This window comes from Plecotus auritus, assembly GCF_963455305.1.
Source record: "Plecotus auritus genome assembly, chromosome: 3".
NCBI lineage: Eukaryota > Metazoa > Chordata > Mammalia > Chiroptera > Vespertilionidae > Plecotus > Plecotus auritus.
In genome coordinates, this window is record NC_137772.1 from 210,968,713 (window position 1) to 210,996,006 (window position 27,294).

A 27,294-nucleotide genomic window follows, 5' to 3' on the forward strand; every position below is an offset into this window, starting at 1 on the left:
CTGAATGAAAGTCCTACAACTAGAGAAGTAAAGAAGAAAGCACACTGAGACTGGTAGGAGGTACGGAGGCGCAGAACAGGCTGGTAGTCTGGCACCCACGTGTGCCACTTTTTAATTGGTAGGGAGACTGTCTCTGAGGAGGCTGCCCATGAGGAGCAAGGTCCCAGCCTCATACCAGAGTCCCAGAGCTGGGAAAAGAAGTCCCTGTAATTGTGGGCTGTAAAAACCAGTGCAGATTGGGACAGAGTGACACAGAGGCTGCTGGAGACCCAGCTGTTCCTCTTAAAAGGCCAGCACCATGAACTGATCATACAAGGTCCCACTTCCTCTGAGCTCCAGCACCAGGGCAAAGCCCCAGTGAACACAGACACACAGGAGGAGAAATTGGATTGTCTGGCATTGGGGCAGGAATTCAGGGGAGGCTTTCTCCCAGACGAAGGTTCTCTAAAGGATCATTGTTCCTATGCTGGGACCTCCCAGGCTGCAGGGCTGACTGGCAGCCATTTCTGTTTGCTCCGCCCTCGTGATTCCCTAAGTCCCTGCCTCATTCAATTTACAACCTCACCCAAGCTGTGTGCAATGGCTTTTGCATATAAATGGCCTGTTCTTGCTCAGGCTACAATCTCTCAAACAAGCTGCAGCTGGGTCAGGGCGCCCCAAACCTATCAATAAAAGGCCCAAGACCTGGCACCAGCACCAGTTTGCCTTCCTTCACAGCTGGGCCTCATCTGGGCACTTCCAAACCCAATACAAAGAGGAGGAATCTGCAGGTCTCTCTGTAGCTCCTGCTGGGTGGCCCAGGCAGTCACTGACTTTGTACCTCCCTGGAGAACCAAGAACCAGTGTACCCAGTGGTCACTGTCAGTGTACCCAGTAGTCAGTGACAACTCTACACATCCATAAGCGATACACTCAAGGGACAGACTCAGTGATCACCAAAGCCCCACTGAAGCAAGTCCTGCTCCACAGGGATGTCTCCTGAACAGCAGCTCTTCCACTGTAGTCAGAGCTGGTCCTCACAGCCAATTGGCCTGGAGGTCAATTCCTCCCAGTGACACTAACAGGAACCAAGTCTCAACTACAACAATACTGTGCTCATAGCCCACAAAGTGGTGCATCCAGAGCTCCCAGCTCAGGTGACTGGGGAGACTAACACCTACTACACAAGGCCATTCTACCAACTCAATGAGACAAAGATGCTCTACCCAATACATATAAACAAACACAGGGAAGCAGCCAAAATGCAGACAAAGAAACATGTCACAATGAAAGGAATGGAAGAAAGCAAACTACTGGATATAGAGTTCAAAACCATGGTTATAAGATTACTCAAGAATCTTCTAGAAATCTCAAAAAAATGGAAAAGGACTGGTAAGAAATTAAGCATACACTGACCAAAATTAATAATAATACACAGGGATTCAACAGCAGAGTAGAGGATTCTGAGAATCAAATCAATGATTTGAAATATGAGGAAGCAAAAAACACCCAACCAGAAGAGCAAAAATAAAAAAATAATCCAAAAATATGAAGACAGTGTAACGAACCTCTGAGACCACTTCAAGCATGCTAACATCCAAATTACAGGAGTGCCAGAAGAAGAGAGAAAGCAAGATATTGAATACCTAGTTGAAGAAATAATGACAGAAAACTTCCCCTACCTGGTGAAAGAAATAGACTTATAAGTCCAGGAAGCACAGAGTCCCAAACAAGAGGAACCCACAGAGGATCACACCAAGACATATCATCATTAAAATGCCAAGAGCAAAAGACAAAGAGAGAATATTAAAAGCAGCAAGAGAAAAACAGTTAGTTACCTACAAGGGAGCACCCATACGACTGTCAGCTGATTTCTCAACAGAAATTATGCAGGCCAGACGGGAGTGGCAAGAAATATTCACAGTGATGAAGAGCAAGGACCTACAACCAAGATTACTCTACCCAGCAAAGCTATCATTCAGAATTGAAAGTCAGATAAAGAGCTTCACAGACAAGAAAAAGCTAAAGGAGTTCATCACCACCAAACCAGTATTATATGAAATGCTGAAGGGTATTCTTTAAGAAGAGGAAGAAGAAGAAGAAAAAGAAAAAGATCAAAAATATGAACAACAAAATGGCAACAAATACATACCTATCAACAACTGCATCTAAAAATCAAAATAAATGAATAAGAAATCTGAAGAACAGAATAAACTGGTGAATAAAATAGAATCAGGGGCATGGAAATGGAACAGACTGATGCTTCACCTAGAAAAGAGGAATGGGAGGGTGGGAAGAGATTAAACAAAGATCTTATATGCATATATGCATTACCTATGGACATAGACAATAGGGCGGCAAAGGCCTGGGGTGGGGTGGGAGCCTGGTGGTGAGGGGTAAAGGGGAAAAAAAAGAGGGACATCCGTAATAATCTCAACAATAAAGATTTAAAAATAAAATAAAATTTTAAAAAGACTAAGTGACAAACATTTATTGAGCACATTATTATATGCTAGGAATGATAATAGGCACTCAGGTACAACATTGTTCCTGGGTTCACAATTTCATTCTTGTAGAGTTTTATTTAAATGAGGAGGAGAGCAAAGAGAAATAGGCAGGGATAGGAGGGAAGAGCTGTAAAGAAGGTAGAACTTTAAGAAACAAGCAGCAGTGAATGAAACTATGAGTCTGAAGAACAGAAAATTAAATGATAAGGATGATAATATATTCTTTTGAATACCACTTTGTACTTTATTTGGTACTTTAACATCATTGTCACTTAATTTCAAGTATAAAGATTACTAAAGGTAAGTTATATACAATGTCAGATAAAAATCACATGATCATTTTAATAGATACAGAAAAAGCATTTGACCAAATACATCCTTTCAGGATAAAAATGTTCAACAACTTGCTTAGAGAAGAAACATACCTCAATATAATAAAGGTCACATATGAAAAACCCACAGCTGACATCATATTCAATAGTGAAAGGTTGAAAACTTTTCCTCTAAGAACAGGATGTCCACCTTCACCACTTCTATTCAACATAGTACCAGAAGGCCTAGCCAGAACAGCTAAGCAAGAGAAAGAAATAAATGCATCCAAATCAGAAATGCATCCAAGAAGTAAAATTGTCTTTGTATGCAGATGATATGATCTCATACAGCCATAGGCAAATGTAGGTTTACAGTTGTGAGTATGCAAAAGTTTATTCCTATATTATTATTTACTCATTAATTATTGTATTATTTATTTGAATTGTCTCCTTTTTCTTTTTCTTCTTATTGTTATTACTAGAGGCCCGGTGCACGAAATTCGTGCATGGGGGGAGGTGTCCCTCAGCCCAGCCTGCACCCTCTCCAATCTGGGACCCCTCGAGGGATGTCCGACTGCCCGTTTAAGCCCAATCCCAGTGGGATAGGGCCTAAACGGGCAGTCGGACATCCCTCTCACCATCCAGGACTACTAGCTCCCAACTGCTCGCCTGCCTGCCTTCCTGATTGTCCCTAACCGCTTCTGCCTGCCAGCCTGATTACCCACTAACCACTCCCCTGCCAGCCTGATTGATGCCTAACTGCTCCCCTGCCAGCCTGTTTTCCCCTAACTGCCCTCCCCTGCAGGCCTGGTCCCCCCCAACTGCTCTCACCTGCAGGCCTGGTCCCCCCCAACTGCTCTCCCCTGCAGGCCTGGTCACCCCTAACTGCCTTCCCCTGCAGGCTTGATCACCCCCAACTGCCCTCCCTTGCAGGCCTGGTCCCTCCCAACTGCCCTCCCTTGCTGGCCATCTTGTGGTGGCCATCATCTGTCCACATGGGAGCAGGATCTTTGACCACATGGGGTCAGCCATCTTGTGTGTTGAAGTGATGGTCAATCTGCATATTAGTCTTTTATTAGATAGGATAGAGGCCTGGTGCACGGGTGGGGGCCAGCTGGTTTGCCCTGAAGGGTGTCCCAGATCAGGGTGGGGTTTCCCTTGGGGCATGGGGCGGCCTGGGCGAGGGGCCTATGGTGGTTTGCAGGCCGGCCATGCCCTCTGGCGACCCAAGCGGAGGCCCTGATATCTGCGGTTTATTTATCTTCTATAATTGAAACTTTGTAGCCTGGAGCGGAGCCAAGCCTTCTGCTTGCTCCATGGCAGCAGCCATTTCTGTTGGGATTTATGTATCTTCTATAATTGAAACTTTGTAGCCTTAAGCAGAGGCCTGGGCCGGTCAGGGGTTGCGGAAAGCTTGGCTTCTTCCATCGCCGGGGGCAACCCTAGCCTCCTGCTCTCTCCAGCTCCGTGGCTGCCACCATTTCTGTTTGGATTTATATATCTTCTATCATTGAAACTTTGTAGCCTTGAGTGGAGGCCTAGGCCAGCAAGGGCAGGTGGAAAGCTTGGCTTCCTCCATTGCCAGGGAAACCCAAGCCTCCCTCCTGCTCTCTGTGCCTGTAGCCATCTTGGTTGGGTTTATTTGCATATTTGCTCCTGATTGGCTGGTGGGCATGGCCTGTGGGTGTAGCAGAGTGATGGTTAATTTGCATATTACTCTTTTATTTGATAGGATTTTGTATCTATCCTTACTTATGATTTATCTCTTAGGTAATGATGGCTGGTAATTTAACTTGTCTTTTCTCATATGAACAACTGTAAACCTACTCTTGCACCCCTGTATATAGAAAATCCTAAAGACTCCACCAAAAAACTGTTACAACTAATCAACAAAGTCAGTAAAGTTGCAGGATACAAAACCAACATACATAAATCAGTTGTGTTTCTATACATTAACAATGAAATACCTGAAAAAGATAATAATCATATTCACAATAGCACACAAAAATAAATATATAGTTAGGAATAAATTTAACCAAGGAGGTGAAACATCTGTACAGTGAAAACTACAAGACTTTGGTGAAAGATATTGAAGGCACAAACAAATGGAACAATTTGTGTTCATGGATTATAAGAATTAATAAAAGTTGCATACTACCCAATGCCATCTATAGATTCAATGCAATCCCTAGCAAAATTCCAATAGCATTTTCACAGAAATAGAAAAATATCCTTAAAAGATAAATTATTTTGCCTTAATGACCCATCAAATTTGCATCCAGAGGACCGCAAAAGAAAGGCAAAGGCAAATTAGGGTCAAATCACTGAAATCTGAGATCAATAGGTCTGTGCGGGCAAAATGAAAATGGATCTGAGTAGTTGACTATCTATGAAATCAACATTTTTAAAATAGTCTAGTGCAGTGTGCACAAACTATGAAGCATAAGCATGACTTAGGGCAGTGGTCAGCAAACTGCGGCTCACGAGCCACATGCGGCTCTTTGGCCCCTTGAGTGTGGCTCTTCCACAAAATACCACGGCCTGGGCGAGTCGATTTGTGAAGAAGTGGCGTTAGAAGTTTAAGTTTAAAAAATTTGGCTCTCAAAAGAAATTTCAATCGTTGTTCTGTTGATATTTGGCTCTGCTGACTAATGAGTTTGCCGACCACTGACCTAGGGAGTTTATTAGTCTGGTTTTGTAGGTGAAGGTGAGGCTTTTTAGGCACTCTATTTTTCAGATAGAAATATAAAGATCAAGATAGTATTTATCTAAGGAGAACTGGGATCCAAACAAGTCTGTTTGACTTTAAAATTCCTGTTCTCTATAATGCCACTCCGAGTTACAACTACATGTTTTGAAAAAATTAGTGCAATTCTTTAATGGGTGGAGTATCAGTAAGTTGGTAAGGATAATAATAGTGACTATGACAATAAAGATACTTTAAATATTTAGAAAAGAGGCTCAAAGCTAAGAAAGAGTAGGATTATAAGGCTAAAAAAAATCTTCAAGGCTGGAATAGATTTATTTCTGCAACACAGAATGGATGATTATAGTAAAAAATGTAACATGGCAATGTTTGTCTCATTTATTTTGGGGCAACTATTTCCACTTTACTGGTTATCTTTTTCATTTAAGAGCTTTTCATTCCCCATCAAATTCATATTCTTGACTACCTCATTCTTTCTCGAAATTAAGACTTTGTTTCTCATTATTAATTATTTGATAGCAGAGACTGACAGTAGCAACTAAATGAAACTGTTGTGAAACTGCAAGCCACCAAAATATTTGAGCTTTAAAAAGCATAGATGGTTGAAATAAAAATTCTGGCAAAGGAAAGTGAAAATAAAACCAGAAATAATTGCCTGGCCGGTGTTGCTCAATGGTTGAGTGTAAATCTATGAACCAGAAGGTCACAGTTCAATTCCTGATCAGGGCACATGCCAGGGTTATGGGCTCCATCCCTATTGGAGGGCGTGCAGGAGGCAGCCGATCAATGATTCTCTCTCAGCATTGATGTTTCTATCTCTCTCTCCCTCTCTCTCTTCCACTCTTAAATCAATAAAAATAGATTAAAAAAAAAAAAACAGAAAAATTTAAAAATCTAAGCCTGAAATTGAAGCAGGCTACATAATACCTTTTCCATCTACTGTTATGGACTTTGTATCACAGAGAGCCTTAATTCTCCAGCTGTTAGAGGCTAAATGAATTCCAATATTCAGTAGTCAAGTCCCAAATGATCTCCATGATGAAATGTGTTGGAAGCATGAGCGATTTCAGTAATTTTTTCTGGGTTACCATTAGAATCAATTTGCTCTTCAAGGTGAAAAACATTTCCCTGAACTCAGAGATAAGTGATTATTGCCACTGACATGCTCCTCTAAGCTCAGGCCCTAGACTGATTCCCTTTGGCATTAGGCAGCAAAATGGGATTCTTTTATAAGAGCAGGCTGTCCAAGGCCTTTACTCCATAAGAGAATCAAGAATTCTCAAATGTGTACCTTGAAATAGAATTACAAATTAGGTGCTTTATGGCAAATGAACAAGGTAAATGTAGCATGCAGCTGAGTGTTTTCAAAATTTAACTTCATCATTATCTGGAAAGTGAGGTAAGAAGAACGTTGAATTATAATTAAACTTTCAAAAAACACACAATATAATTAGCTCTTGCCAACCCAGTGTGGCTCAGTGGTTGAGGGCCAACCTATGAATCAGAGGTCATGGTTCGATTCCTGGTCAGAGCACATGCCTGGAATGTGGGCTCGATCCCCAGTAGGGTGCAAGCAGGAGGCAGCCAATCAATGACTGTCATCATTGATGTTTCTGTCTCTCTCTCTCCCTCTCCCTTCCTCTCTGAAATCAATAAAAATGTATTTTTTTTAAATTAGCTCCTGAGAATAAAGTATAGCTTGTCAGGGACATCATAATAGCTGAGCTCTTCTGTTAGGAAGATTATTTTCAAATCAGAGATTTTAAAGAGATCAGAGAGAATGAAAATATCAAAACAAAAACTGGTGACGTTATATCTGCAAAGTAGATAAAATAATAACTTCCCAAACTTCAAAAATGGGAATGGGAATTTACTGCCTTTGGATAACTTACAGAATGCTCATAATATTGAGAGGCGTTTTAGTGTGAAACACAGTTTAAGAACATGCAAACAATAATACTGTACATCAGCTGGACACATCAAAATCAGTAAGAATCACTAATAATCGAGGAAAATCAGGGTTCTGGCTTAAGACCTTTCCTTAGGATTAACTGGAAAAATAAAAAAACCTGGTTCAAAATAGCCAACCTCAACTTGTACTGAAAGAATAACAGATAAATTTTAAAAATATTTATCACAAAATATTGAAGAATTTGAAAATAATAATGTGAGACATATGTTCCTATATCCTCACAGTAGATTCCCATTATATATGTTATCAGGAATCAAACATAGTGTTTGTAATATAAGATTTCCTTGTTATTACTGAAAGAACTGTATTGCCACCTAAAAAGATATAACTTGACCTGTTCTCCTGAGATTAGAATGACTCCATTTTAGAATTCTTCCCATAGGTCTGCATCTAAATTCAGGTACCAAACAGACTTTTTTATGTCCAAGGCCTAGCATACCTATTCAACAAATGTTTATTAAACTTGCGAGTGAGGAACTATTCTAAGGACACACACAGAGAGAGATCAATATATCCCCTGACATCAAGGAGCTTACCATAAAACCAAAAACAAAAAATCATGCATAAAAAATACAGGACAAACTATGAAAATATGCAATGATTTTTAAATAAAATGTAATAATATTTTATCCCAATCATTGGATCTAAATAGGAAGATCAGCCCTAACCGGTTTGGCTCAGTGGATAGAGCATCAGCCTGCGGACTCAAGAGTCCCAGGTTCGATTCCAGTCAAGGGCATGTACCTTAGTTGTGGGCACATACCCAATAGGGAGTGTGCAGGAGGCAGCTGATGGATGTTTCTCTCTCATCGATGTTTCTGACTCTATCCCTCCCCCTTCCTCTCTGTAAAAAATCAATAAAATATGTTTAAAAATACAAAAAATAAAATAAATAGCAAGATCAGTCTGGCCAGTGTGGCTCAGTGGCTGAGTATAAACCTATAACCAGGAGGTCACAGTTTGATTTCCAGTCAGGGCACATGCCCAAGTTGCTGGCTCAATCCCCAGTAGTGGGGGTGCAGGAGGCAGCCGATCAATGATATTTCTCTCTCTCCCTCTCCCTTCCTCTCTAAAACCAATAAAAAATATATTTTTATATATATACGGATCAAAAAGGGTTTTGTAAAGAATGGTTTTCAAGAGTAGAGACAATAGGGAAAAGAATTACATATAGAATAAACTCTGTGAACCACTGCAGGACATTTGGTCCTATCTACAATGTCCACAGAGACATCTGGTCCGTGACAAAAGGTCCTTGATATTTAATCCTGTCCAAAATGTCCACACTCAGAAGACCTTTCTGCATGAACAACTCCCCCTATTAAATCTCTCCCATCTTATATTTATACCACTGAATTTTTAGGAACCCAAATATAGGATTGTGTTATAACTCCCACTGAATTCTGTGTTTTCACTTTGAGCCAAGAATCTCAGTTTATTGAGATATTTCTCATGTAAGTTCAGTTATTTTCCATGTTTGCAGTTCCTCCCTGACATCCGGCAAACCTGATTAGAATATACGATTGTCTTTTACAACGTAAAATATTTACTAGGACCAATCCAAGAACAGAGTATTTAGCATTTCACTCGAGAAATCCCTCCATGTAGACACTGAGTGATTATTGAAAGTCCACCTGTGTAACTTCCAATCTCATATTCTTAACTGCTAGACTAAATTCTTCCCTAAGAAAGATGGTTGAGACGCCATGCTTAATGAGAAAAACCTCTCCTTGGACTCTGTAACTCATCTCCAAATGATTAAACATGTGTTTCCATGAAAATGGTGGACTTACAGCAATGGTTTATATGCACCTTTACATGCAGTATTTGTCTTTTTATGCATTTATTCATTCAATGAATTTCCATGAGAGACCACTACATGCAAGGCACTGTGTAGGCAGATGTGATTACAGAGATCAATCAAATATAGATTCTACCATCAAGGAGTCTGTAAGAAGTAATATAAAATGTATATGACTACAAGGGAAAGCAGAACAAAGAGATGTGTCATGAAAGTAAAATCAATTGTATTATAAGTTCAGAAGAATGACTTCTTTTTTATCTCAAGGATCCTCCTAGAGTCACTACAGATACAAAAAGTTTTTTTCTCAGGTGAGAGAAGGGACAAGAATTTTACCATTCAGATTCTGGATTTTTCCTTTCATGTACATAGATAGGGTTAAAGGTATTTGTTTTAAAATATTAACATAGGTCATCAGAAATCTACACATTCTCTAAATTGTGGAAAAATCTGTCAGGACAATCCAAAACTGGGCTTAGTACACCTCAGCCTTGAGTCACCACTTCCAAAAAATGTGTGTAACTATATAAGACATGAATTATTGAAGTTAGAATATTCTCTGAACACTATCTTTCCAATAAGACCATAGTTACCATGGCTTAAGACTTGGCTCCACTATTTTAAAAAAACAACAACAACAAACTCGTATATCCTAAAGAACCAGTTATAACCCTGTAAGTAGAACCTTCTGCTTATGTTACAGAAAATCCATTTCCCAAAGTGTTGTGAATCTTATGGGAATTGGATGGCAAAGCTATAGCAGTCTCTCACAATTCTGAAATTGATGCACTCTTGATTTTAAGCTCTAGAAATTGTGTTGAATGGGTTTGAAAGTAAACTTTGTTTCAGAAACACCATTTGAATTTTAGGTATTTGATTCTACTGATCTTTAAGACTTGAATTCTGATACCAAATTAAGTATATTTTCCTAGAGAGACTCCCCACTCCCAGCCCCCCAACTCCCAAGTGTATTCTCAAGCAGTTTATCGAAGCTTGGTATAAAAACTGAGACCATGAAATCTTGAAATACTCAAGTAAAAGACCTCACACTTCGGAAGGTTTACATGTAATTCAAGATTTCTGCATTGAAAAAGGAAGTGAAATACCAGAAAAGAGGTGTGCTGGCTGAGTAAAACCGCACAAAAACCTGCAATTGCACAACCACTTTCAAACAACAAGTCTTAGATGCTGCTTGTTTCTAGGTTTTCCCCCTCAGGAGAAAAAAATATATAATGCATTTCATCCCTGAAGCTTCCTGTTTATTTCTTAGAGACATAGGTTAATGAGACAATAATGCTTGTTTTATTTTAAGTCTTTTTAAAAATGTACCTTTATTGAATCACAGATGTCCCTTCTGTTTTTGTGGGGGTTTTCCCATAGATGCCCTCCACCTGGCACCTGCCCCTCCCAGGTTTTCACCACACTATTGTTTCTATTTTAAATCTTAAAAATATGCTTTCCTGAAATCTAGATTCTGAAACCTGCTCTGATGATCTTTATGTTATCACCAAATTTCTCTATGTCGTGGCGTGTTCACGTTTAAGAGTTGTGCACAGCATTTATACACATAGAGGGGAAAACTGAATATATGAGTTGGGAAAATAAGTGAAGAGAATATAAATTTTTTCAGATTATTTTATATTCTTTCCAAAACCTAAATTTCATATGTTGAAAAAAAAAAGTGAAGATATTTATATTTCTTCAAAATTTACATTCTAGATTATATAATGTCCTAATTCAATTTAGAAAATGGCTCCACATGCATATTATAAAAGCTTTTAAAAGAGACTAACTTTTGAATTAAAATTTATGCAAGAGAAAATGTAATTATAACTTGAGCTGGTTTTCAAATTAAATGCAACATTTTTAATCGAATACATTCAACCACAAAAAGAATTTAATTTTTAATTCACTTATATTAGTAAAACTGTTCAAACTACAACCTTAAGGCTAATTTTATATTTTAATAAAACCAAAAACCTCCAATTCAAAAATAAAGTTCTTACATAAGATGACTGATTTTTGTATTTTAAATTACTGAATTAGAGTGCCCTCTATTGGAAGAAAAAGGTAATAAAAGCTAAACAGAACTATGAAGAGCTAAAATAGTCCCAAAATTCAAGCCACATCATTAATAGATAAATACATTTATTAATAATATGAATGCTACACAACACATTACTTACATTTAAATTCCTTCTAAGTTACTTTTGGATTTATTTGTCATATTACAATGAAAAGTAGTATGTTTCATATCATCTAAAATTAAATTTTAACTGAACCTAAATGCCTGTCCTTCAGCCAGTAATGTGAGTAATAAACCAACAAAAATGTCCACATTTAACATTCTGCACTGTCTCTGCAGGCTGGAATCCTCTCCCATTCATTCATTCATTCATTCATTCTAATACAAGTACATGGCACATCTCCTCTTCCACCAGGACCCAGTTTAGTTTCTCCCTGCCTCCATGAAGTCTTCAATGAATGCCAATAAATCATCACTAACCTCTTCCTTCTTAAAAAAAAAATCCTTTGGCCACAGTATAGTTTATTATGAGAGATATAAGACATTGGCTCTGAGTTTGAATCCTGAATCTGCCACTTCCTGAGTCATTTCCCAAGTCTATAACTCACTTATTAGGACTACTATGAGGATCAAAGTGACTTAAATCATAGAAAGCATTAGAATAGCAAACAGCAAGCACCTAATAAATGTAGCTCTTTTATAGCTGTTGTTTTATATGTTAGCATTGCCTGCACACTGTGACTAAAGACTCCTTGCAAAAAGTATTTTTAATTCCTTGAAGTCAGGAACTGTCTCTCATTATTGCTATTATAAATTCTATAGCTCACAACGTGTAGATGACCTATAGATGATCTATAAATTGATGCATAATTTGAGAGAATAATTCATAACAACACTCTGGAAAAACATTTTTGATGAATGGAAACAAATATTCAACAAAACAGGAAATGAACCCAAATAAAACACAGGCTGCAGACAAGGATAAAAATAATTTGATTACATTTTCAACATTCAATAACAAGTTCTATCACATTTATCTTCTGAAAGGCCACTTCCATTGATGTCTTACCTGCCCAAAATCCTTTAGATTTTCCTCATTCCCTAAGAAATAAATATCAAAATTCTCAGCATGACATTCAAAATCATCCAAGGCCTGACCTCTACCTACCCTTCTATACTTATCCCCCATTTTCCCCCATCTCCCCCCTTTATAAACTCTATTATTCCAAATAAACAGAACTCCTTGCTCTTACTCATCTGTTCCTTCTGCTTTTCTGCCTCATGTAAAGTTTAATATTAAAAATGGCAATATTTTCAAGGAACAAAATATAAAGCTTTGTCACAGAAACAAAGAGCGATTGCTTATGTGAAAGTATGAACTTGAATTTGAAAAACTTAATTTCAATTTATGAGCATTAATTTCTCTCATGCTACTATCACAATACAGTCTTTGGCTTACAGGGGGGAAAATGGCCATCATTTCCTCAAATTATGTCACCCCAGCAATGCCAGATGCCCCTTCCATCACTATCTGAAAGCTACAAATCTGAATGAGCATGGTCTCCAAAGAGAGTGTGCAGACCCCAGGGGGCACAGATTACCTGCCCAGTAAAAGAATAAAATTAGAGATTCTATTGACACTTATTGTTTATCTTCCTCCCTTGAGTTTCTTTTGTAGTATATTACTCATAATTTAAATCATATATTCATAGAATGCTAGTAGATATATATAATTTACTAGAGGCCCGGTGCATGAAAATTCATGCACTGGAGGGGGGGGTCCCTCAGCCCAGCCTGCCCCCTCTCACAGTCTGGGAGCCCTCAGGGGCGGGAGGCGACCTGGCGATCAGAAGGTGATGCCCCATCACACCTCTGCTGCTGCCATGGCCGGCAGCGCAAGCCTTGACCGGCCCTGGTTACCTGAGCCTCGGGTGGCCCTGGGAGGCTGGGCAGCCACCAGCTTGCCTGCACCTCGAGCCGGCCTTGGGCGGCTGGGGGGCTGAGGGGATTAGGGGACTCCGGAGGCAGGCACATGGAGCAGCTGGGCCCACCTAGGGGTGGGCCCGGCCTTGCCACGCGCCTGCCGCCCCAGGGGGGCTGAGGGAACTGGGCGCTGCCATCTTGTGGCTGTGGGTGCCACCATCTTTGAGGGCAGTGCAGTCAATTAGCATATTCCCTCCTTATTGGCTGTGGGCGCCACCATCTTTGTGACAGTGTGAGGGTCAATTAGTATATTCCCTCTTTATTAGATAGGATAAATAAATGCATTTGGGATGTTTGCTCAAAATCTGTTTACTACTATGGTACATAGAATAAGAAAAGTTTAATAAATGAACTGGTCTGAAAAATGAGGGCTTTCCAAAAGTCCGTGGGTTTAAACATAGAGGGTCAGAAACAGCAAATTTATGGAAATCTTTAGAGACAGATATAAAAATCTAAACACTATGGATTGTTTATGCAGAAAAAAATGTGGTCTCGTTTCTAACCAATTTCAAGGAAACATTGAAATGTAATTGCTTTGTAATTTCGAGACAGTATATACCTTTTTATATTTTTAAACAGGGAATTTTCTCCTGACATTAAGGTTACTATCATAAATCTTTCATTAACATAAATTCTTTTCTTTTGGTAAAACCAAGTATTTACATCTGCGCATATACTGTATAACCAATCACCATCATTCATAAAGACCTTCTATTGGCGCCAACAGTGTGATGTTTTACAAAAGACAGTGCAGCAGACAATCAAACAAAAACAAAGGCAGGCCTATGTGGTAAGACCAGCTCTGCGCCTTCCAGACTAACAGCTGCTCCCTGGGAAAGCGTCACAGCGCACATTGACTAACTAAATGAAAATTCATGACATACCAGTCACGATACTTGGCTATTTATTTTTGTTTTCATAAATCATATGGCATCCCTTTAACACGATCCACTCTATTGGCTTTAGAAGAAAATGTTTCTAAAACAAATGAAGTTATACAAGTATCATCATAATATATTTCCTTTAATTCCCGTGCATCCTATAAATTCTTCCTCTATAGGACACAAAATAGATATCCAAATCTTACTTTTGAACTGCTTGATTCTCTACAGTTTTTCTTGCTATTGTGCCAATACAGAAATCCAAGCAAGCAAGCATCTGTAACTCATGACTCAGATTCTGAGCTTGTAGGTTACAGGCAAAGCCCTTGGGATTATAAAAACATGGAGGTCGAACTTCCCACCAGGTCTCACTCCTACAATGACATGCGGAGTGACCGTACACACAGGGCCCTGTCTTTCTTCTTCAAGATGGAGTTAGACTCAGTTCACAGACAACATGGGGAAGAAAGACAAAAGGAAACCAGTATCATCACACCCAATAAAACTGAAAGGACATAATCACAGGAACTAGGAAACTACGAACGGCTAACGGTAACGAGATCCTCACAAACTACAAGTGATTTAGCTAAGCATCCCTCCCCTCCACATGCAGTGAGAATAAAATGCCAGCGGACAGGAGGGGAAAAGTCACAGGTAGCCTGACATTTGACGCTGGCCAAGTCAGCAGATAAGATAATGGACAAAGCCCATGGCTCTTGGGTACACACGGCCCTGGTGAAGACAGACAAACTGTCTTCTTGCCCCCCCCTTACTTACTACACTCTGGCTTCCATTTTTCCCAAGTTCTTCCTCTGAAATCCTGCTCAGATTATCTAAGTAGTGGTCTGATATTGTGTGGCACAAGTCTTCAAAAGAATAATCCTTTTCTTGACAGAGTTTTATTTCATCCAAGAGTTTTGATAATTCTCCAGTCACAGTTTCACCTGTTAAGGGGACAGTAAATTTTTTCAAAGTTTCAAGAAGGGCCACTGATAAAACTTAATGTTAAATAATAGAAATATGACTTGTTATGGTAATAGAACTCAAAATATGGCAAACAAGATCAAGTACTCAGAAACTATTCTGCTAAAAACAAGAAACTAAACTATAAATAATACAAGAATATTAAAAGACAATGAGGAATTCCAATTTTGCCTATAATTATTATTTTTCAAAATGGAAATAAGTATTGAAGGTTCACATATACATGGTACATAAAATACCTGGAATTACGATTCCTAAAGCTTCATTTACTACAGCATTTAATTTTCCACACTCTTTTATCAGCATTACACTTCACTGACAGAATTCATTCAACAATTCATTAGCAAATTTAAAGTTATACTAGGATCCTACTTCCTAGGTTTAATAAAAAAATAAATAGTAGAACATATTAAAACAAGTAATTAATAAATTAGAATTATGATATGTGATATTGAGGGAAGACTCCAAAGAAAGAGGTAAATAATATGCAGCATCTGTCAAAATATGGATATCTGTAGGTTGCATGCAAATATTCATTTTTCTAATCATTCTAAGAATGGCACTTTATACTGATAATTTATTCTGAAAAAAAAAATCCAGTAGTTACAATCCAGAGATCAGTATTTTTTATTCTGCATTAAAAATTCATTTTGAAAAAATAACCTACTATGAAATATCCACTCCATGTAAACTTCATGGCAGCAGGGATGCTCTCTACCTTGCTCACCTCTGTACCTCAGGGCACCAGGTAGGCCCTGACAAATAGTAGGAGCTCAATAAATGCTGGCTGAATAAATGGATAAAATATGGAGGATAAGGTAGAACTTATTAAACTTAAAATTTTCACAAGGCTTAGCAATTTTGTATCGATAGGACAAAGTTGCAGCTAAAACTCCAGTATATCATTTCAAGGATTTAAAATTAGCCACTCACTTTTGGTCTTCTGGGAAGGAGACTCCAGAGGAGACGAAAGGTGTGTTTCCTGTGTTGTACATTCTTGTACATGTGCTTCAAGGACTGCTGGTCTTCCCGTGCCTTCTAAATACTCTGTGTATAAGTTTTAAAATTACGTATTTGAATTCATTTATTTTAAAATCTTTAACTAAACTTTATGCTTTACCTCTGGTGGTCATTTCCCATGTCTTTCCTCATATCCTAAATACATCCTAAGTTTTTATAAGAACTTCATAAAGCCAAAAAACCCAAAGAACTTCACGGTGAGCTATTAACTTAAAGCTCTTAATGAAAACAAAAAAGATATTTTGGAAGAGACTTATGAACCTTTTTCTGAAAACTAAACTTAATCCATTCTTTCCTTAAAAATAACTTCACCTGCCCTAGCCAGTTTGTCTCAATGGATGGAGCATCAGCCTTTGAACCGAAAGGTCCCAGGTTCGATTCCAGTCAAGGGCACATGCCCAAGTTGTGGGCTGGATGCCCAGTAGGGGGCATGCAGGAGGCAGCCAATCAATGATTCTCTATCATCATTGATGTTTCTATCTCTCTCCCTCTCCCTTCCTCTCTGAAAACAATAATAATTTTTTTAAAAAAAGAAATAACTTCCCCTGTTGAAAACACAATAACATCCGTGGTTTCCTTAAATGTATTCTACCGAAAGGTTTAAAACTCTGAAAGATGCTTTGAATAGACTTGATTCCTAAGCAGGAATGTCAAATTCATTTGGATACAACCACCAGTCAAGTAACATAAATGAATGAAGTGGGATAAGTTTATGATAAAATGGTGTTATCACATAGTAAGATAAGCATAATTTCATATTAAACTTTATTCCTACAAAGAAATAATGTTCTTTCTCATTATTCTTGGAACAATGTCCCACACTCAGTCTCTTTCTCATTTTTCTGACTTTGATAAAGTTAGTAACAGCAGCTAAAATGGAAATTTTGCTTACTATGTACCCAGCAATGTTCTAAGTATTTAATATAAATTAACTCAATCCTCAAAAAACTATGACACAGGCACTATTACAATGTCAGTTTTTAAGATGACAACTAAAGGAAAAGGACTTTAACTTGGCCTCATTAATACAGCTAAGTGGCAGAGCCAAAAAGACATAGGACAAGAAAACTTCTCACTTTTGAACATAAAGCAAACAGCACCTCAATTTAGGGAAAATATCCACAAATAGTCAGCGCCAGTGTCATGACAGAGAGCATACAGACCATGAGTAGCTAGAGGGCTGGTACACCACCTAAAGTTGGCAATGAAGGAAAAAGAAAGCCTGCATTTAAAAAAAAAAAAAAAACTCTGGAGTTTTAACCAAAATCCTAGATTTTTAAATGTTGAAAGCTAATTCAATTTTTTTTTATGGCAACAGTGTGAGCTAAAAATATGTGATCTGAACACAATGTATCTGCTATCTCCCCCAAGCATGCAGCTCCAGTGGTTAGAATTAATGAAGAGATCCCTCCCTATGGGGATCTTTTACTTGCATTTCTTTATTCAGAAGAAACCTTTTTTAAAAATCCAGTTAGGAAAGTTTGTGCTCTCCTGCCAGCCACTTACGTCCTCATCTCATCCAAACAGTTTTTACCTAAGGGCAATTCTGCCAGGCACATTCTACTAGGGACAGAAAGCAACCTATAGGCTCCTATACTTAAAAGTTTTGACTCATGCAGTCATTACGAAAATAGAATTTCTCCTGGGGACACAAATAGTAGTTTTACCTACTATCAATAGATAGGCTTTATTGCTATAACAAACTTTTTCATACGTTTTAAGATGCACCAGTGAGCCCAGCCGGTGTGGCTCAGTGGTTGAGTGTCGACCTATGAACCAGGAGGTCACGGTTCAATTCTCAGTCAGGGCATATGCCTGGGTTGTGGGCTCAATCCCCAGTGTGGGGTGTGCAGAAGGCAGCCGATCAATGATTCTCTCTCATCATTGATGTTTCTATCTCTCTCCCTCTCCCTTCCTCTCTGGAAAAAAAAAATGCACCAGTGACTTGAATCCAGGAATATAAAGAATATAGAATGTGTTCACATTCTAAAGTTTTCCAATAATTTTAAAAATTCAAAGGTGTCCCATGTACCCTATCACAAATTGGCATACCTAATGAATCATGATCATTTAAAAGAACACATTTATTCCTCTATAATAACATTTTATTTAAGTTGAACTAATGCAGCATCTTATAAAAAATGTCTGTAATTCTGTCATGCTCCCTTTTTAGTGTATATTTATTTTGCTTTTTCCAAAAACACACTATGCACAAGCCTCAGTTGTTTTTTTTTTAAATCTCAGAGTCAAAAATCCAACATGAAATACAAATCACCTAGAGGAGAAAGACTTACAAAAATGCTGCGTACTACTTTTATGTTTCAGCTTTGATTCAACTCGATTTTAATTTGAATTGATATGAAGTGCCACTCTTGTATTCTTCTCTGATTTATCTCTATAAGCACTTGACTTAAAATTAACTTCTTTATTGACAAGAAAATTGTAGGGGCCTGAACTTCCGTGAGAGGTTATGGAAATTTGGAGAGAGGAGAGCATAATGACCTCCTGTAGTGTATCTATTCTCCTTGCCCCGCTTTGGCCCTTGTTGACCCTACAATTCTCCTGCTCACTTGGTTATAATTCACTTATCTCCCTGCAGGACAAAGCTGTTTTCCGCCTCCCAACTGATAATCAAATGAAACCCGTCCGGCCTCCCGCCTCAATTACATTTGTAGCCAATCCGTAACAATTATAGGGGCTAATCGCAGCTGAACAGTGTCTGAGCTGACTGGAATGGAGAGAACAAACCTCTGGGTTTTTAAGGGAACATGCTACATGCCAGGCCTAGCCCCAAGCAGAAAGGCAGAGCATTTAAATCTAAATTCTTTTAATGTTGTTGTTTTTTATTGACTTCAGAGAGAGCATCATTGATCCCCTGCCTCCTGCACACCCCTCACTGGCGATCTAGCATGTGCCCTCCTGGTTCACGAGTTGACGCTCAACCACCGAGCCACACTGGCTGGTCTAAATCTACATTTTTCATAAAAGTTTTCAATCAAATGGGGACGTATGTAATCCTGCAAACAAAAAAGCAGTACCTAAATGGTTGTCAAACCTTCAGTATACCTAATGACTGCAACTAACTACAAAAGTATTTAAGTGGCCTTTATCAAAAACAGAGCTGGCAAGATGGAACTAATGGCACTACCGGATTAGGGAGAAAATAATCTACATACAATTTTACTGTTGTTAACCCAGCATTTATGTAACAACTCTACCACTCCGAATAGAATATACGAGTTTGAGCAAGTCCCTTAGACGCTCAGAACTTCACACAACAATGACATCTAACTTACCCTCACAGATTAAAGAAATAAGACAAAATAACAGAAATCCCTGAAAACTCTTTAAGGATTACTCAAATGTAATATAATACTTAATTATCATCAATGTATAAGCTTATACCTTCCAGTTCATAATTACATATTTAATATCTGTGTTTAAAAGAGACTAATATCAAGTGCATGAAAAAATATCTTAGCTTTTCTTAAAATACTGAGTAGTTGAAAAAACAAAATAAAGCATTACAAAGAATTTTATTTAGTTTAAAAGTCTACGAGAAAAAAAAATGCAAAGAAAAAGTTCATTCAAATGTAAACATTAACTCAAACCCCAAGGGAAAACTACAACGGTTTTCATTGAATCTTAACTTTAAGGCACACTCATCCATCATTCAATACTGTTTACCTTGTAAGAGTGTTGCAATCTGGAGAGATTTCTGAGATGGATGTTCTTTCAGAATGTCTAAGACAGTTCTCCCTAAGCTATCCTTTATATTGGCATCAATTCCTGAAAGAAAAAGAAAACCCACTAGATATACAACACTGGAGTGACCAGAAGGTACTGTTAATATATAACTGCTCTAATTTCAAACATATACACACTAAACACGTTTAAAAAGTCATTTTTTAAATTAAGTTACATGTGCACACCTACACATGCAAGATTTTAGTAAAACAGAAGGTGGGCGTCTACTGCTACCAAATATTAGGAATAATCTTGATAATGAATTAACTCTTAAGAATTTTTTTTTAGGATTATAGCTATTTTAACTTGTAAACTAAATGGTACAAGCTGAAAATATTAATTAATTTAGAATGTGAATTACTAAAGTATGATGGTCATGTGATTTATATAGTCTGTATGTCATAAAAATATTTTTAAATTATACTAATGTACCATGTGAGTAATATAACAACAGTCATAAATACTTGAATACTCATGAAAGTTGAAAGAGTATGATTATTTAGAACTCTTGTCCAAATACCAAAGTCAAATATTTCATACATTATAATCAATGTTAGCAACACTCATCATCTGCATGGTGAGCAAACTTACTGAAGTGCATAATTAAAAACCGTTGGAATTATTTTAATTCTGAAAATACATATTGCACTGAAGAACTTAATGTAGCAAATAGCTTTCGCCACCCTAAAAAAGTTTATAAATTTCTAAACATCTGAAGACAAACAGAGCCACTTTTCAGTATCTGGCCTCAAATGTTCATCATAGTAAGAGTATGTATTGTTTTTATTATTGTTTCAGTTGTGTAGGGATGTGTGACTAGCACACATTTAATTAAATGTGCCTCAACACATTTAATATATCACTGTGTTACATGTCAAGTTCAATATACATGAAATTTTAACTTTGCAAAAACACAATCAAAATGCCATAGTCTGCCAATGTTTTACACTTTATTTTTTTTTTACAGAGGAAAGTAAAAGCATAAAATATACCCATAACACAAAAGACTCATCAGTTGTTTCCAAGTATGAATTGGTACTCATGCCTTTTGATCCTGGAAAAAATAATCCCTCCTCTGTTCCAATTTTATTTCATTTTAATCACAATATACCCATGAAGACAAATAAACCTACTTTTTCTTTCAAAGCATTCCTTCTAAGGTCCCCTTTAAATCACTGCGGCTGACAAACAACAGCAACTCAGTTGATGTAAAAACCAGAAGGAGAATTTGCCTTAAGGATAGAGAACTCTAACTGCTGTTTACCACAGTTCACAATATGAAAGCAAGGGGAATATTCTGCTCTTTAATAAACAAAGCAATTGTCATAACTTCACAGGATCCTTCCTCTTGTGGAAGGCAGATATTCCCTTTTCCTTATGGAAGTTGCTCTAGTACATTTTACTGTGATTTAAATATACGTCATTCTAATTTCCAAGAGCTTTTTACTAAAACATCTACTAAGTGAAAAAAGGTACACATTTATATCAATTTTATCTAAACACTGAGGCTCAATTCTGCATGATATGAATATAAAACTGCAATTTGGAGGGAAGATTAAGAAGGGTGATTATGTAAAAAAATAAATAAAAAAATTGTTTTCTTTTACTCCTGAAATAAAAGTAGTATTTGGTAGAATAAGCTCCACGGGGACTCATGATAGTTACCTGTTTCTAATAGAACTCTCACAACATCCACCTTTCCAAACAAAGCTGCTTCATGAAGTGCACTCCCCTTTTCTGTCTGGAAAAAAAAAGAAGAATAAGAAGAAACACAGTTGCATTAGGAATGATTACAGGTTTAAAAAAAATTGTGTCATTTTATATATTCATACATATTCTCTGTAATACCAGCACTTCTTTTTTTTTCTTTCTCCTTTTATTATATATATATTATTGATTTCAGAAAGGAAGGGAGAGGGAGAGAGAGATAGAATAGGGGTAACACCGGGCATGTGCCCTGACTGGGAATCGAACCTTTGACCTTCTGGTTGATGCTCAACCACTGAGCCAAGCTGGCTGGGCTCAGCACTTTTTGAGAGAAAGATAGTGTAAAGAAGACATTCCAATCTCACCTATTATCCCAGGCAACATCCAGTCAGTCCCTGACACAGAGCCACTTAACTGACTTACAACTGACCCCAGGCAAATGAGAGAACCCAGCCAACATGGAAGAACTACCCAGATAAGCTCAGACTAAACTACCAACCCCAGAATTATGAGCTAAATACACAGTTATTGTGTGAAGCCATTCAGTTCGGGCATAGCTTGTTATGCAGCAATAGCTTACTAATACACAGGGGAGAAGATCACAACCTGACCGGAAGGTAAGAATGCTACCACTGACTTGGGAGCCAAAAATACAGTCAGAAAAGAATAAAACTGTTTTTTAAAAGTTTTGGTAACTTGGAACAGATAATAAAAGCAGGTTACCATTTCCTTGTGGAGAAACAAAATCTATCCTAATGTTATCCATCCTTCAAAGCTCAACTCAAACCACGTCTCCAATAAACTTTTTTTCTGATAGCCTTAGGTACAATGGTCTTTCCTTCATTAGTTATGTACATACAGCACATTGTTGTGGAAAGAGGCCTGGACTTTAATCAGTAAGTCTAAATTCACATTCTGGGTGTATCAGCTATGTGTCCTTTGGCAAGTTTCTTAAATCTTTGAATCTGATTGCTCATATCTTAACTGGACCTTAACAGCTCTCAATCCCTCAGGACAGTTGTGGAGAATTGGATTCTAAATGTGGTGACATATTAAACACAAAGTACATACTCAAAATGTTCAAGTGAACTTCATTTCATTCATTCATTCGTTCAACTTTGATGGATTCCTAGTGTGTGCTAATTACTAGAATAAAGGAAACAGTTACTAAGGATACCGCACACAACTGCCACCTAAGAATAATTTTTCAAGTATACAGCCCTCAAATTAGAATGAGGTTAGAGATCATGCCTTATATCTCTACATACTTCCCAAAACTGTGTGACAGGGTGCCTTGAACTTAGTAGTTACAAAAATACTTGCAATTTGACTAATCAAACAATGGTACGATTTCTACATATGTTTTTTCTTTAAAAAAAAGTATATATATATATATATATATATATATATATGTATATATATATATATGTGTGTGTATATATATATATATATATATATATATATATATATATACACTTTTTTTTTTCCAGAAAGGAAGGAGAGAGAGAGAGAGAGACAGAAACATCAATGATGAGAGAGAACCATTGATCAACTGTCTCCTGCACGCCCCCTAATGGGGATACAGCCAGCAACCCAGGTATGTGCCCTGACCAGAATCCAACTGTGACCTCCTGGTTCATAGGTGGACTTTCAATCACTGAGCCACGCAGGCCGGGCTCTCTATATAACTTTTACCATCTGCATCTCAAAGCAGCACAAGAGCAACATCACTTTTATTTTTTTATTTTTTTTAATATATTTTATTGGTTTTTTACAGAGAGGAAGGGAGAGGGATAGAGAGCTAGAAACATCGATGAGAGAGAAATATCGATCAGCTGCCTCCCGCACACTCCCCACTGGGGATGTGCCCGCAACCAAGGTACATGCCCTTGACCGGAATCAAACCCGGGACCCTTCAGTCCGCAGGCCGACGCTCTATTCACTGAGCCAAACCGGTTAGGGCGCAACATCACTTTTAAAGCCTAGCTAACGGAAGCCTCACCTGACAGCTCACATCCATCCCTGCTTCCAACAGCACCTGAACGACTGCTTTGTGGCCATTGCGTGCGGCGAGGTGTAGCGGGGTGTGCTTGCGAGTGTTGCAGCTCATTAAGTTCGGGTGCGCACTGATGATCATTTTGACTACCCTCAGCCGTCCGTAAAGCGCCGCCAGGTCCAAAGGTGTTTCCAGCTTGCTGTTCCTGATGGTGGGATCCGTGAGCTCATCCAGGAGAACAGCCACGACTTCCGAGTGTCCGTACTGAGCTGCACAGTGTAGGGCAGTTTCATTCTCGTTGTTCTGTTAACACAAACACATGAAACGCACTTTCAGAAATTCAATTCCTTATCGAAATGTAAACTCCATCATCTAAAACCTCAGATGCTTTGAAAATATGTTTAAGATTTATCTATTTTGATAAGTATTCCTAATAGAATGTTATATCTGATAAAAGTATACATCATTGATTGCATCAAAAATATCACATTTGATTTTTATCACTTCAATAGGGAAAAAAATCTAACTTTTCCCTACATTGTTTATTCCAATTTCCAAGAGTGATAAATGATTTAGCCATGTTAGTCAGTGACCCTGCTGGGCCCAGATGTCGGTGTTTCAGTGTGATCTGCACTGTGCATCGCGCCTCCATGATATTTGTTAATGAGAGAAATTAATAACAATTATAACACACTTTCAATAGCCTGGCTTTCCAAAAGACAAATGAGTTCATCGATTCTTTTTTTTTTTTTTAAGTACACTGTTGCTGTCTCAACAGGACTTCTTTTAAATAAATTATATATATATATATATATATATATATATATATATATATATATATATATATATATATTATTTCCGAGAGGAAGGGAGAGGGAGAGCGAGATAGAAACATCAGTGATGAGAGAGAATCATTGATCGGCTGCCTCCTGCATTCCCCCTATCGGGGATGGAGCCTACAAGCCAGGCATGTGCCCTGACTGGGAATCAAACCCTGACCTCCTGGTTCATAGGTCAAAGCTCAACTCCTGAGCCACACCAGCCAGGTGTGGCTTCTTCTTTATATGCTTAGTTTAGGACTTCTGTTCAGCTAATCCTCAGATGGTTCGCCAGGTTGACTGTTCTGTAACTTAGCTGTAAATCTGATGTGGTCATGGGAAGAGGGGAGCACAGCATCCACTTTGTCTGCTATCTTGACTGGCCTCCCCCACTAATCAGTAAATTCTTGATAATGAAAGATTTACAGAGAGGTCTCCCAAATTAAGTTTCATTTCATTTTCCATATAAGTAAGAGAAAGAAGACATGCAGGTGCCCTATTATGAAACCAAATAGAAAACAAAACACAAAGTAATAGAAGTGAAAAAAGAATCTCCTTGGGAAAGACTTTTTTTTATATTTTCATTGAACTGTTCAACATCACACAAAACCAGTGTTTCTCTTTAAAACATACCATTGCAGTCATACCCCATTTAAAATTGTCAAGTTTCAAATGTAAATGAATCCTAGGTGTGTGTGTTTTCTTATTTTCATGTCATTTAAAAAATATTTTGTTTGTAAAAACTAATATCCTCTTGTTTAACCTTGGATTATTTTTCCATCTTATTTCAGGTTTGGCTTTGGGGCATTCAGACAGTTATTCAGAATAACCACCAGATGGCTCATACCACAAATGATCTTTTAACTTCTGGTTTTCTGAAGAACAGACAGCATTCTCATACATTTCCTTTTAGCGTGATACCCTGAGCCATGTCTGCCTTTTTTTACGATCAGACTTATATGTGTACTCTCATAAAAAATATTCTGCATTTTAACCTGTAAACACAGACATTTTTATTGTGGTAAGTATTAATAAGACATTTCCAATTAATAAGACATTTTTCTTGATTAGTTCTTCCTACAATTGCATTTTAGAAAAACAAAATTCTTTTTCTTCCCTATGCTGTTTATAGCTAGTGCTAGTGTTACTTTTTACTCTTTCGTCTGAATTTCATCCAAAGGCCTGCAAAATCTGTATGTATTTGAACAATATGCTAATTATACTTTATTAGATGTGTATGCCCTAGAGTAACCTATTGCATTGATATTGGACAGCTGCCAACCTGCAGCTTAATGCCATGGTTGAAATTCAATTGTTGGACTGCATGCTGTTTTTCAAATATTGTTTTACAAAATGGGAACAGTAGGGGGCATGCAGAGCTAAGATGTTTGTTATCATACTGTTTTAGGGGACTTTATCCTGCTTTCTGGAATCTGTGGTCTTATTTATTTAGAATACTGACAATGGCCTTCCTCTTTTAATATGTCTGTTTTGAGTAATATGAATATTATGCACTTGCAAATATTATGACTTCACCTGTGGTATCAACTGCTGTTGGTGTTTTACTCAACTTACTCTAGGCATAGGTATATATTTACATATATAGAACATTTTTAACTTAATTTGTGACTAGCAACTCTATACATTGTATTTTGATTCGCAAAAGGCACTTATTGTGAAAGTGCTATGTAAATGGTAAAGCACTATACAAATGATAGTTATCATTATTTCACTAGCACTTAAAATTGTACTAAGAAAAGCTCTAATTCATATTATAAATGTGAATTCCATTCTATCTTTAAATATTCAAGAACTATAAAATCGATGCTTCTATAAGGCAGGCAAAAATATCACAACTACTTCCTTTAAATGGGGTTTTCTTGTTAACAAATATCTTAACAAATGACCAAATTAGTGCCTATGTACTGTATACAAATGCCAAAGAAATTTTCAGATTTCCCTTCAGGAAATTCAGTAGTGGAAAAGTCTTTGGCAGGGTAAAGACAGAAGTAATCAAATCTTTTCACATTCACTTTTTAATCTCATTTTAAAGTAATTTAAATTTTCACTTGTGGCTTTGCCTTCTCAAAACTCTAGAAAAGGTATAGCATGAGCAAACATTTGACAAGTGCACCTGTTCATTGACTCGGGAATGTGATGGCCCATGATGAATAAGAATCTTCACAATTTCCTCATCTCCTTTCCAGGCAGCCAGGTGAATAGGAAAATAACCCTTGTTGTCTGCTACATTTGTTGATGCCTCATATTGAAGTAGTTTGAGAACTATTTCCCTAAGAAGAAAAAGAAGAAGAAGAAAAGCACACAACAGAAAAGAAAATATGCTGAACAACACAGGTTTTATTAAATAGATCATTATTAAAGTATACTAGATGCTGGGTGGCAATTTAGAATAGTAATTCAAGGTACTGAGGTATAAAATTGGGTTTAAGAATCTGCTTATTGAACATCTGTCTGTTGTACTTACCTGAAAAACCACCACTGCCACACATACTCACACAGAGCCTTGACTCACCAATGAAACGACTTAATAGAAGTCATTTGGGAAAAATTTATCTAATGTCATTAACCGAACAAATTAAGTAAAATAATTCAAAAGCATACCTCTTCCCATTTTTTTAAAAAATGTAGTTCCTTCCAGATAGCCCATACTTGAGATTTAGCCTAAAGAAAAACTTTAGGTACAAGCAAACTCCTTGCTTACTTTTTTAAAAAAGTTTATTATATTACCAACAGACATTGAGGGAGTTTATGTATCATTCCTATTGAGAACTGCACTATGTAACTGAAGATGCATATACAAGAGAAAGCAGACTGCACAATAAGAACGGGACTTT

At 37.6% G+C, this 27,294-nt stretch overlaps 1 protein-coding gene across 8 annotated transcripts in view; it reads right to left on the bottom strand.

The window, feature by feature from the left end:
* The window catches only part of ANKS1B (ankyrin repeat and sterile alpha motif domain containing 1B), an 827,678-nt gene that overhangs the window by 688,016 nt on the left and 112,368 nt on the right, over window positions 1–27,294 (bottom strand). For all 8 annotated transcript variants that reach the window (XM_080658528.1, XM_080658529.1, XM_080658532.1 and 5 more), the window contains exons 3-8: window positions 26,574–26,730; window positions 23,628–23,924; window positions 21,584–21,659; window positions 19,859–19,960; window positions 16,085–16,198; window positions 14,945–15,111 (exon numbers count right to left, since the gene is read on the bottom strand). In XM_080658528.1, the coding sequence (XP_080514654.1) occupies window positions 14,945–15,111; window positions 16,085–16,198; window positions 19,859–19,960; window positions 21,584–21,659; window positions 23,628–23,924; window positions 26,574–26,730 (913 nt within the window). The remainder of the gene's footprint in view (window positions 1–14,944; window positions 15,112–16,084; window positions 16,199–19,858; window positions 19,961–21,583; window positions 21,660–23,627; window positions 23,925–26,573; window positions 26,731–27,294) is intronic.